Source organism: Semicossyphus pulcher, unplaced genomic scaffold, assembly GCF_022749685.1.
Source record: "Semicossyphus pulcher isolate SPU_LCO1_2020_fin unplaced genomic scaffold, fSemPul1.0.p SCAF_5, whole genome shotgun sequence".
Classification (NCBI taxonomy): Eukaryota; Metazoa; Chordata; class Actinopteri; order Labriformes; family Labridae; genus Semicossyphus; species Semicossyphus pulcher.
In genome coordinates this window covers 5429309-5442500 of record NW_027211726.1, presented here as the reverse complement: position 1 = coordinate 5442500, position 13192 = coordinate 5429309, and the positions used below count along the sequence as shown (strand labels likewise).

The 13192-nt window shown below is 42.2% G+C and overlaps 1 protein-coding gene across 1 annotated transcript in view; it reads left to right on the top strand.

Moving 5' to 3' along the window:
• The window catches only part of LOC138608672 (class I histocompatibility antigen, F10 alpha chain-like), an 18026-nt gene extending 4946 nt beyond the window's left edge, over positions 1-13080 (top strand). Inside the window, exons 3-6 of the mRNA XM_069681233.1 lie at positions 11133-11411; positions 11799-12128; positions 12841-12939; positions 13073-13080. Coding sequence (XP_069537334.1) covers positions 11133-11411; positions 11799-12128; positions 12841-12939; positions 13073-13080 — 716 coding nt within the window. The remainder of the gene's footprint in view (positions 1-11132; positions 11412-11798; positions 12129-12840; positions 12940-13072) is intronic.
• Positions 13081-13192: the final 112 nt, after the last annotated feature.

Here is a 13192-nt window from a genome sequence, read left to right as displayed (position 1 = left end):
TCTCTCCATGTGTGACTTCAGAGTCGGCACTTTGAACCTGAACGGAGCTCGAGATGTTGCTAAAAGAGCCGCTCTGTTTCAGCTGCAGGAGTTTAAGAAGTTAGATGTGCTGATGGTTCAGGAGACACACAGCACCTCCGAGAGTGAAAGTCAGTGGAGGAGAGAGTGGGGTGGGGATGTGATCCGGAGCCATAAGTCCAGCTGTAGTGGAGGAGTTGGGATTATGTTCTCTAGAAGCTTCCTGCCTGTCTCATGTGAGGTAGAGGAAGTTATTGAAGGCTGTTTACTGAAGGTCAAAGTTCAGTATGAAAATGTTAAGCTCCCTCTGATTAATGTTTATGTACCATGCACTCATGTGGACAGACTTACTGTTCTGGGTGTGTCGTGTGACACCATCAGACGCTGCAGCAGTGACGAGTATTTATTTCTGGGTGGAGATTTTAACTGTACAGAAAATCCAACTGGACAGGAATCACCAGGAGCCTCATGCTGCTTCATCACACAGGCTCAGACAGCTCACAGAGACTCAGGAGCTGGCTGATGTGTGGAGGAGTTTCAATCATAATCACAGACAGTACACCTGGAGTCACTCTGAAGACGATGTTTTATCTCTGGCCAGGCTGGATCGCTTGTGTTCTTTCAAACACCAGCTGAGTGTTTTTAAAGGCTGTCACATAAACCCTGTGGGCTTCACGGATCACTGTCTTGTGTTTTGTTCTGTTTTTATTAAGAAGGTCGGACTGAACAGTGCTTATTGGCATTTTAACACGGCCCTGTTACATGATAAGGCTTTTAGGGATGCTGTGGAGGATTTCTGGGTCACCCACAGACAGTGTAAGTCTGACTTTGATTGTGTTCAGCAGTGGTGGGACTTTGGCAAATGTCAGATCAAACAATTGTGTCAGAATTAAACTCGCAATGTCACCAGAGACATCAGCAGATCTTTGAGAGATCTAGAGACTGAAGTGGTGGAGCTCCAGCGTTTGGTAGACTCCACAGGAAATCGAGGGCTGTTGGATTCCCTTCAATCTAAAAAGTCGGCTCTAGCCAACCTGCTGGGCGTCACAGCACAGGGGGCCCTGGTCAGATCTCGTGTCCTGGATGTCACACTGATGGATGCTCCATCTCACTTCTTCTTTGGCCTGGAGAGGAAACATGGACAGAAAAAGATCATCCATTCTTTACGGTCCAGAAACGGTTCTTCCATCTCAGACTCCTCTGACATCAGGAAGTTTGCAGCTAACTTTTACAAGGACTTATACAGGAGTGAATTTACAGAGCGTCCAGAGGTGTGTGAGTCCTTCTATGCTGGTCTTCCTCAGGTTGGGGCAGAGGAAAATGTGAAGTTGGAGGCCCAGCTGTCCCTGCCTGAACTGTACTCTGCGTTGATGAGTCTGCAGCATGGTAGAGCTCCTGGGATTGAGTCCTTCTGGTCTGTGCTGGGGGAGGATCTGCTGGAGGTGATCAGAGACAGTTTGGAGAGGGGTCGGCTGCCTCTGAGCTGCAGGAGGGCGGTCATTACTCTGCTGCCAAAGAAGAGTGACCTGCAGGAATTGAAAAACTGGAGACCGGTGTCGTTACTTTGCACAGACTTTTAAATCTTGTCCAAGGTCCTGGCCTCTAGACTCAGACAGGTGATGGGCTCCATCATCCACGCTGATCAGACCCACTGTGTGCCCGGCAGGCTCATTAGTGATAACATCACTCTGATTCGAGATGTTCTGGAGGTCTCTCGTTCATTGGCTGTAGACACTGGTTTGATTTCAATAGACCAGGAAAAGGCTTTTGATCGGGTTGAACACCAGTATCTGTGGCAGACTCGAGCTGCCTTTAGGTTCAGCCCACGTGTCATAGCCAAGATCCAGGTGTTGTACTGTGGCATTGAGAGTGTTCTAAAAACCAATGGAGGTCTGAGTGCTCCTTTTAGTGTGCAGAGGGGGGTGAGGCAGGGATGTCCCTTGTCTGGCATGTTACACTCTTCAGCCATTGAACCTCTGCTTCACAAACTGACCTCAGATCTGTGCGGGGTGTGTTTTCCAGGCTCTGATGTTCATTTTAAACTGTCTGCATACGCTGATGATGCCGTTGTCCTGGTAAATAAGCAGAAAGATATTGATCTGTTAGAAAGAAATGTTAATTTATTTGGTTCCATGTCTTCTGCCAAAGTGAACTGGGTGAAAAGTGAGGCTGTCATGGTGGGGGAGAGGCTGAGGGATCAGCTCAGTCTACCTGGAGGTCTGGTCTGGAAAAAAGGAGGTCTGAAATATCTGGGAGTCTTTTTGGGGAATGAGACCTTCATAAAGAAAAATTGGGAAAGTGTTGTGGAAAAGGTCAAAGGTCGTCTTAAAAAATGGTGGTTGTTGCCTAAAAAGTGTTTTAGAGGGCGGGTACTTGTGGCCAATAGTCTGGTCTCCTCTGCTCTGTGGCACATGTTGGCCTGTGTTGATCCTCCTCCCTCTCTCCTGTCTGGCGTCCAAAAAGTGTTGGTGGATTTTTTCTGGGACAGGCTGCATTGGGTTCCTCAGAGTGTGCTCTTTCTCCCTAAAGAGGAGGGAGGGCAGGGTCTGGTTCATCTAGCCAGTAGGGGTGCTACTGTCCGCCTTCAGTTCATGCAGAGACTGCTCACTGGGCCCGCTGACCTGGTGTGGAGGCCGCTGTCCTGCTGTATCCTGCAGCGTTTTGGTGGACTGGGACTGAGCTCTGTTTTTAATGGATTTAAAGAAAGTGAACATGTCCTCTCTGCCAGGGTTTTATCGGAGTGTTTTTACAGTGTGGACTCTGCTGAAGAAGCAGAGACAGGAACAGGCAGACTCTCTGTACTGGCTGCTTAAAGAGCCGGTGTTGTTAGGCGGACGCTTGGACTCTCCTCGCCTGACCTGAAGGACTGCTCTGGTCTTTTACTGGCTTCCACCAACACTGCAGGTGTTTCTTTAAGTGACGGGGCGGGGAAGACTTTTTACAAACTGATTGTTAAGACTGTACATAAAAAAACCTGAATGGTCGCAGTGACACCCCCTGGAGGACTTATCTGGGGCTCAGTCCTGAGGCCAGACCTGAGTGGAGGTCTCTGTACAAACCCCCCCCAATCAAGAAACATGCAGACCTACAGTGGAGGATCCTACATGGCATCATAGCTGTCACTGCTTTTATTTCTGTTCTGAATGTCAGTGTGCAGGATACGTGTCCTTCCTGTGAGCACAGGGAGACAGTGTTTCACTGCTCTTTAGAGTGCACTCGTCTGACTCCTCTGTTTGTTTTACTGGGAAAGTTTTTTGGCTGTTTTAAAGAGATTTTTACTGAACAGGTTTTTATCTGTGGGTTCAAATACACTCGGCACCAAAAGCATAAATGTCAGAGCGTAAATTTCCTCCTGGGACAAGCAAAGATGGCCATATATGTGAGCAGGAAGAGGAAGGTGGGGGAATCTTTGGAGCTTCATGTAAAGCTACTGTTTGTGAAAATGTTGAAGTCCAGGTTGTTGTTGGACTTCAGTTTTTACGGAGCCAACCAGGACCTGGAGAGTTTCCAGTCAGTCTGGGCTCATGAGAGGGTGCTGTGCTCTGTGGTGGAGGGTCAGCTGTTGGTGGGAGACATGCTGAAGTGAAACTGTGATGTGATTGGTGCGTTTAAAACAAGGATGTGTTATGTTTTTGTACAGTGTGAAGAGTGATCAATAAAGATCTGGTTAAAAATCAAATCTCACACACACACACACACACACACACACACACACACAGTCAGGAGTGTGTCACTGACGTAGTTGAAGCTGTTTGGAGGCGTTTCTTGTCTGAAACACAGTCGGACTCACAGAAACATCACTGACACTCAGACTGCTGGATGCTGCTAAACTGCCCTGATGCAGCGTTTCTGTCCATCCCATAATAACCTTCAGAGATTATTAACCCTTTATCTCCACTAGATTAGACCAGAATAACTCGACTGGGCTGCCCACAGTCAGTCGGTCCATATGAACTCTCCTGTAGAAAACCTGTTGATCACAACAGCTCTACAACACACAGCTGATAGAGGAACGTCAGCGCCTGGTTTCTAAAACTAAGGTGCAGGACTGTAAATGGGACACAGGCTGCTTCTGCTGGGTCCGCACATGAGAGGAGGAGCAGCGTGTGTTAATGAACGTGGCTGACAGGACGACATGATGAATGTGTGATTGTGATCAGAGGTTTAAAAAGTGTAACAGCTCGACTCTGCTGCACTGACCACACTGTGTCCATGATATATAAAGAGCAGAAACACAGATCAGATTAATTGAACTGGACCTCAGTGTGTCTCTGACATAATATACTATTGAAACAAATGAAATGCTGTTCAGTGTTGCTCAGACGGAAGAAGCAACTTAAAGATTTCACCTTTTTGCCTCTGGGACGTTGTGATGAACTTATTTTACTATTTTTTTTTTTTTAAACTTAGTTTTTATTTCAAATTCAACAATTTATACAATAATATTCACAGTTCTTCAATTTTCCTTTTTTGTATACAGCTGTATCTATATGTGTACAAGGATAAGCACAATTATAAAAAAAAAACAAAAAAAAACAACAAGACAGATATAACTTAACTCTATCATAGGGTAAAAATATACAACAGGTGTATAAAAATCCAGATACATAATAACAAAAGGAGGTAAGAGTCAGGGAGGGGATTCGCATGTGCGTTTGGGGTGTGTGTGTGTGTGTGTGTGTGTGTGTGTGTGTGTGTGTGTGTGTGTGTGTGTGTGTGTGCGTGTAGTAGCAGCTCCAGCTTAGAAGCAGTACGGTATTAGGGTATGGTTGCCAATTTTTGTACCACAATTTCTCCAACATGTATTAGAGTATGCTGGGCCCATTTTTGACACTATAGCTGGCGTCCGGAAGAATCTCATTATTACCTTCCGCTTGAATTCCCTCCATGAATCGGAATTGGTTACAAGATGGGCTTCAGTACATAATTCATCCCATGTGTCCTCTGGTATGTCTACATTCATTTCGGTTTCCCATCTTCTTTTTATCTGCAATGTATTATTCAAAGTCATACCTAAAAATATATGATAAAAAAGACCTATAATCTTCTTACCCTTGTTTTCAGTTTGTAATTTTAACAGAAACTCCTTAATTGGAGTGGGTTCCAAAACTTTATTCCATTCTTTATGTTTAGTTAAAAATGTCCTTAATTGTAAATATCTAAAGCAATCAGTGTTAGGGAGTATGAATTCCTCTTTCAGTTGTTCAAATGATTTTAGGCACCTACCCCCATGGAGTTGACGTAGCTTATTGAGTCCATGTTCTGACCACTTCCTAAAACCTGCATCCACATGGGAGGGAGCAAAATCCTTCATAAATCCAATATCAGTTAGTGCTGAGATTGTTTTAGGTAATCCAAATGATACTTTTATTTTCCCCCAGATATTTAATGTGACTCTAGTCCATTCACCCATTTGAGTGTCTCCTAATGGGACATCTATGGTAAATGGACTGTACTTATATAGCGCTTTTCTAGTCTTTGCGACCACTCAAAGCTGCTTTTACACTACATATCACATTCACCCATTCACACACTGATGGCAGAGGCTGCTACGTAAAGTGCCCAACTGTCAATCAGATATCACATTCATACCCTTTGGCTATGCCACCGGGAGCAATTTGGGGTTCAGTGTCTTGCCCAAGGACACTTCGACATGTAGCCTGAGGGAGCTGGGGATTTAACCTCCAACCTTCCGATTGAAAGACGACTCTACCACTGAGTCACAGCCGCCCTATGAAAGGTAAGGCCTGTAGGGGAGTAGGACACAAACTTTTTTCTATATTTAGCCAGCGTATCTGAGAGATCCTGAATCCATATTGTTAAGGGTCTTAAGTGTGCAGCCCCGAAGTAGTGTCTAAGATTTGGGAGATTTAGGCCTCCATGGGATTTAGGAAGTTGCAGTGTTTTCAGTCTAACTCTTGGCCGTCGTCCTTGCCAATGAACTTTGAAATAAGTCAATCTAATTTATCAAATGTGGATTTAGGAATATGAATTGGCAACATCTGAAATAGGTAGAGAAGCTTCGGGAGTATATTCATCCCTACACTTTCTATGCAACCTAAGAGAGATAGTGGAAGAGTTGACCACCGGTCTAGATCTCTGCAAATATTCTGAGTTATAGGTTTGTAGTTTGTATTATATAGGTTTATTAATGTTAGCGGAATTTGGATGCCAAGATATCTAATACCATCTTTTGGCCATTTAAATCCACTCTGAAGTTTGACTGACTGTGAAATATTACCACTTATATCCATAGCTATGGTTTTGTCTACATTTACTTTATAGCCGGAGAGGAACCCATATGTTGAAATGAGGTCTTTTAGGTGAGGGATTGTGGTTGCAGGTTCAGTTAAATATAAGAACGTCATCTGTGTACAGTGATAATTTATGATGTTCTCCACTTGTCTCTAATAAGTTGAGTTAATGGGTTCAATACATATATTAAACAGTAGAGGTGATAGGGAACAACCCTGTCTGCACCCACGTTCAAGGACAAAGCGTTCTGATAAAAACCCATTGACTTTAACAGCAGCTTGCGGATTAGAGTATAGTGTTTGAATCCACTTAATAAAACTTGGACCAAATTTAAGACGTTTTAATGTTTGGAATAGGTATTTCCAGGATACTAGGTCGAATGCTTTTTGGGCATCAGGCGATAATATCATAGCTTCCTCCTTCTGTGTTTCTGGATGGGTTACAAGGTTCAACAATCTTCTGATATTGTCTCCATAATTTATCCCTGTACTAAACCCGGTCTGATCCGGATGGATAATTTGGGTTATGACTCTATTGACGCGTCTTGCTAAAATAGCTGTTAGTATACGTAAGTCTGTATTCAGCAATGATATGGGCCTGTACGATTCGCATTTAGTGGGATCCTTGCCTTCCTTGTGTATGACGACTATGGTTGCCTCCTTCCAGGAGGGAGCCATAGTCCCCGATTGTAGCGCATGATGCTTTAGTACCAAAGGTGATATCGTCTCTTTAGATGTTTTATAAAATTCGTTAATATACCTGCTGTATTTCTGATTCTCTGATTGGTTCATCTAGCTCTTTTGCCATAGACTCAGATAGCTCCTTTAATTTGATATCTTTCAAGAATTGGGCCAATTCCTTATCGTCAGTGGAAGTATCTGTATTACTATACAAGGATTTGTAAAATCCTGCAAATTCCTGTGAGATTTCGTCTGGTCTTGTAAATATTGAATTATTGTACTGTAACTTGTGTACAATATTGGATGACTGCTGTTTTTTTAGTCTTAATGCTCACAATCTACTTGCCCTGTTACCATTGTCATAATATTTTTGATTGATAAACCTTAAATTGCCCTCAATCTTTTCTGTTTGTAAGGTGTTTAAATCTCTGCAAGCTTGTTTAAGAGTATCAAGTAAGTAAGAGGTTGGTGTTCTTTTATGTTGTTGCTCCAGTTTTTTAATTTTATCCTCTAAATCAGTTTGTTTTGCTTCCCTTCTCTTCTTTTTTGCACTTGCGAATGAGACAATACAGCCTCTAATATATGCCTTTGCACAGTCCCACAGAGTGAGAGGTGATATTTCAGGTGAGACATTTGTATCTAAATCATTTTTCAGTTCAGTTTTTATAAATGTAAGGAAATCTTTGTCATTTAGAAGTGAGGCATTCAATCTCCACTGTTTAGTTGTAGGCCTGTGGCCCAGATCCCATATTAGTTCAAGCGGCGCGTGGTCAGACAGAGTAATTGGTAAAATCTTTATGTCTTCTATCCTGTGTATCTCTGATTTTGGAGTAAAAAAGAGATCAATTCTTGAATAGGATGAGTGTCTATGGGAGTAAAATTTTGAAGTCTCTGCTTTTGGGATATTTACTTCTCCAGACATCTACCAAGCCTGACTCTATAGATAAATGCTCTAGCCTTTTGCTCATTCTTGGTGTAGAGGCCCTCGGGAGAGGCTGTCTGTCTATAAACTGAGACCTAACACAGTTGAAGTCCCCTGCCAACAGAAGGATACCCGTACTGTGCTGTGGTATTGTATATATATTCATGAGGGAGACCTGTATTTCATCAATAGAACCATTCACCAAAATAAATCTTCCCTCAGAGTCTTTATGAACAAGATTTGGTGAAAAATTGACCTATGTATTAAAATAGAAACCCCCCTCCTGCTGCCTGATTGGTGCGATGAGTAAAATACTTTATCGGCCCATGATTTTTTCAGTTTGTCATGCTCTGTATCAGGTAGGTGGGTCTCTTGTAAAAATGCAATCTGACAATTAATTTTTCTTAATCCGTGAGGATTTTTTTCCCCTTTATGGGGCTATGTAGCCCTTTGACATTATAGCTTACAACCTTAAGTGATCCCATGATTCAAATAGTAAGATGAGAGTAGGACATGACGTTAAGTAAATGTGTGGGTTTGTGTATGGGTGTGAGCGAGCAAATTTGCCAAGATAATTGAAAGGTAAGGAATGTATTGTGGGAATATGTATTGGGAAGGGAGCGGGACATGTGAATAAAAAAATAATAGAGATATGTAAAAAATAGAGTTAAGAATATGAGGGCATCGTCCCTATCTAAGGAATGCAAACACATATTAATAGTCTTGTACTCAAAATACTTTGAAACTAAATGTACATCTGTATTATTAATATTACTTTTGGAATCCCCGGGGAACAGTGGGATCTGAAGAGATAGAACAGAACAGAACAGAACATGAAAAATATAATAAGCTCAACCAACATTAGAGTCTGGTCAGTCCTTTGGGACATGGTCCCTGGCTGCAGGTCAGAACAGGCAGCTGTGCGAGCAAGGTTTGAGGTAGCTCGCCTTTCCTTGGGTAAAAAGCCAAACAGAATAATTATAGCAAGCCGCTCAGGCTCCTGCAGAACCACGTAATGACATCTTAATACTGATGTGGAAATATATTGTATAGAAAGATTATTATTAGATGTATGAATTCCCTATTTAAGGGTATGGATGAAAAAATGGAAAGTAAAAGATGTAAGCATAATAATATAATGGTAGTATATCAGTGTTGAAGATGGTAATAATAGAAAACAAAACGTGACCTATAGAGGTCACCTATTGATTTACACCATATAGGCAAGAAAGTAAAAAATGCTTGATCATATCTGGTCCTGTACAACATCTGCTACATACATTGCATCTCCCTCATTGTGCAGTCTTGCGATTATTACGAGTGGTATGTCCCCCGGTCTTCTCTGCGTTAGGCTGCGGTGGGAGCGCTCCACCCGCACCTCTTTCTCCATCTGCAGCACCTCCTGAATGAGTTTGGAAACAGCTGTGGGAGAGCTTGATCTCGGATGCTCCGGTACACCGGTGATTCGTATATTCCCTCTCCGCATCCTGCCCTTCAAGTCCTCACACTTTCCTTGTAAATCTTTCATTTGTTTATTGAGGTCTTGCACGTTCGCTTGTACCGAAACAACTTCATCAGACCATGTTGATAGCCCCGCTTCAACAGTTTTTACATGGGCCTTCACCTGTTCAATTTCCGTGCGTATTGCGGCTGTGTTGTTAGCAATTTCAGTTTTCGTGGCCTTTATTTCCTTCGTCAGGGAGTCGAAATCCTCTGACAGGGCACTCTTTAGCTCTTCTCTTATAACAGAGGATATTTCTTTTCTCAAGGATGAGAGGATGTCAGCTTCGATGGATGCAATATCCATGATGGATTTTTCCGCAGATGCGAGTGTGGCCTTAACCGGACTCTGTGAACTCTTTGACGAGGATGTGTTGGGCACTTGTGTTGGTCGAGCCGTCGTACTTATATTTTCGAAGATTCAATGCCATCCACACCAATTTCGCCGAGCTTTTGTCACACTCTGGTTTATTGTAATATATTTTGAAAGTTGTGTGAGTTATTTCAGATGAGAACGACGTTTAATTATGAAATTATTAAGGATTCTGCAGGAGCTCTCAAAAGTGCGACCTACTCCATTTGTGCCTCACTAGCGCCCCTTATTTTACTATTTAAAGACATTTAACAGATTAAACTAGAAACAGATGAGATTAGATTAACTCTACTATGCTAATAAACAGTGTCCATCCCATAATATACATGTAGAGTATAATTACAGATTAGATTAGATGAATGTAACTTGAGCACAGTGTGTTTACGCCATAATAAACATATAAACTGCTCAAACAATCAGTGGATTGATTGATTGATTTATTAGGTAATCTACAGAAAATTAATTACAGCTGCTTTTATCTTTTTTATTTGATTGTAAATAAAACTGTTCAATGCTTTAATGAACAAATGTAAAGTTTATCTGAGTCTTTCTTGACCTTTAAAAGAAGTAAATGGTTCATTAATGAATTAGAAACTCTGAATAATTAAAGGATCAATAGTTTGAGCTCTTCATGTTTAGTAGAACTACAGATGAGATCAGATTATCTCCACTGTGCTGACCACAGTGTGTCGGTTCGTCCTCTCAGGCAGCATCAAGCCGACGCCTGCAGGTAGAAACAGCTGTCGGTTGTGTCTAATGATTGACTGATGGATGGACCAATCAGGACGCACAGACTGCCTCCCAGTCTCCATAGTGGTCCTGGTGGTCTCTGCCTTATTGTGAGCAGTTGTACTAACACACTGCTGAACACTGTGCTGGCTGAGCAGGAGGAGTCTACAGACTGATCCTGGACTGAGACTCTCCTTCAGTGGAAGCTTCTAGAGCAGCTCGGGGCGGTCTAGTGTGTAGTTTGTCACAGGTAGAGGGTTTTGTGTGTGTGTGTGTGTGTGTGTGTGTGTGTGTGTGTGTGTGTGTGTGTGTGTGTGTGTGTTGGTCTCAGTGTGTCTCTGTGGTAATAAAACAACAGCAGGATGTGAACTGTGTTAGGATGTCACTCTGTTTCCCAGCAGTCTCTCTCTCTCTCTCTCTCTCTCTCTCTCTCTCTCTCTCTCTCTCTCTCTCTCTCTAAACCGTCCACATGATGATTGGCTGTGAGCGTCTTCCATCCAGCCAATAACAGCAGAAGGTGTAGGTGCTCTGTGTTGGTGTGTGTGGATCAGTGTGTCTCTGTGGTGAAGACGTGAAATCACCTGATAATAGATGACTGGGCTGTGATCTCACTCTGCTCTCTCTCTCTCTCTCTCTCTCTCTCTCTCTCTCTCAGGAATCCACATTACCCAGAGGATGTACGGCTGTGAGTGGGATGATGAGACTGGAGAAGTTAATGGTTATGAACAGGAAGGTTATGATGGAGAAGACTTCTTGGTATTCGACCTGAGGACAGAGACATGGATCGCTCCAATACCACAGGCTGTCATCACCAAACAGAAGTGGGATAATAACAGAGCTGATATAGCACAATGGAAGAACTACCTCACCCAGATTTGCCCTGACTGGGTGAAGAAGTATGTGGACTATGGGAGGAGCTCTCTGCTGAGAACAGGTAGAATCACATGACCTGATGTGTTTTTATTAGCACAACGTTCATACACCTCTTCTCTTCCTGACAATAAATGTTACACACATTTCTCTTTCTCTCCTGCTCTCTCTTCATCTTTCTGCTTCTCTCTCTCTGTTCCGACATTTTATATCTGTTCCTCTCTGCTACATATCTGTACCTCTTCATTTTTCTCTCTTTCTCTCTACTTTTTATTCTCACTCTTTCTGTCCTCCTTTTGTCTTTTTTCTCCCTCTTTTCTTTACATAGGTACTATAAATATAATCTTGATATTCAGGCATTTAAATACATGACAGTTAACAGGAATTATGATATTAATTAACATTAAATGATGATAAAGAAACTATAATCTGTCTTTCTCTCTCTCTCCAGACCTCCCCTCAGTGTCTCTCCTCCAGAAGACTTCCTCCTCTCCAGTCAGCTGCCACGCTACAGGTTTCTACCCTAACAGCGCCGTGATGTTCTGGAGGAAAGATGGAGCGGAGCTTCATGACGACGTGGACCACGGAGAGATCCTCCCCAACCACGACGGATCCTTCCAGATGAGTGTCGAGCTGAAGCTTCCATCAGAGTCCTCTGCAGACTGGGGGAAGTACGAATGTGTGTTTCAGCTCTCTGGTGTGAAGGAGGACATCGTCACCAAGCTGGACAAAGTCGCGATCAGGACCAACGAAGGTAAGACTGGAGTCAGAGGGGATGAGAGTGGGAAGTTCACTGTAACAGTCCTGTGTTGGAAGGGAAGTTTTGTTTCCTTATATTGTTTTTCACTCACTTTCATCAAGTTTTTTATACATTTAATAAACAGTTTGAAGGCTGAGATTAGTATGAAACCAATGTAAGTGTCCACCTCTGGACCCTGACAGCAAAACAATAAAAGAATAAAAAGAAACTTTTATCAGATTTAAATGATTTGTTTCAAAGGATTATAGATGACTGCAGCTGTTTGTGCTGTCTGTCCGCTCTTTACTGACCTTTGATCAACACAGACAAATGTCAATAATGAAAAATAAAAAAAGTATTTTTGTTCAGTTTATATTTTTGATAAAGACTTCTTTTTATTTACCTCCAATAGAAGACATTTTTTAGAAAGTTGTCTGAAGATTATTGTAAAAAGAATTTACTCAAACAAGTTTAGAGTGTTTTTTTTTCAGTCATTGTGTAACCATTTACATGTTCAGAGATTATAGGCACTGTATTTTACTTCATGTCAGTTTTAGGAGATGAGTTCATGGACTTGTTCAAAGATTCAGCATCAATACAGTAATTATCTACAGACAGGATGAGAGTTAACATCAGCAGCACAAACAAACTGTGCTTATATTCAGGATTATGGTCTGACTGGCAGATGTTCTTCTCTTTCACCTGCTTCACCTGCTCAGGTTGTGACTGTGTTTTGTTGTTTTCTGCTCAACAGGGAATTCCATGCACGTGACCATCGGCATCATTGCTGCAGTGCTTGTTCTTGCTCTCGCCCTCATCGCTGCCGTTGTATTCATGTTGAAGAAGAGGAATGGTGAGAGACCAAAGCAGAAACATGAAGTCATTTTATTTTCTGTATTTTCTTTCTAGACTTTTTTCTGTCCAGTTTGCAAAAGTGAAACAAATGATCTTCTTAACATTTAAAATGTGTTTTTATCAACGTTAAGCGCTGTAAGACCCAGAAACAGTTTAATTATAATTTGACTGCAGCACGATGATGTAAGGAAGAGGCCATCAGAAAAGAAATAGTGTAAGATTTAAACAAAAGTCATAAGGATGTATTTATC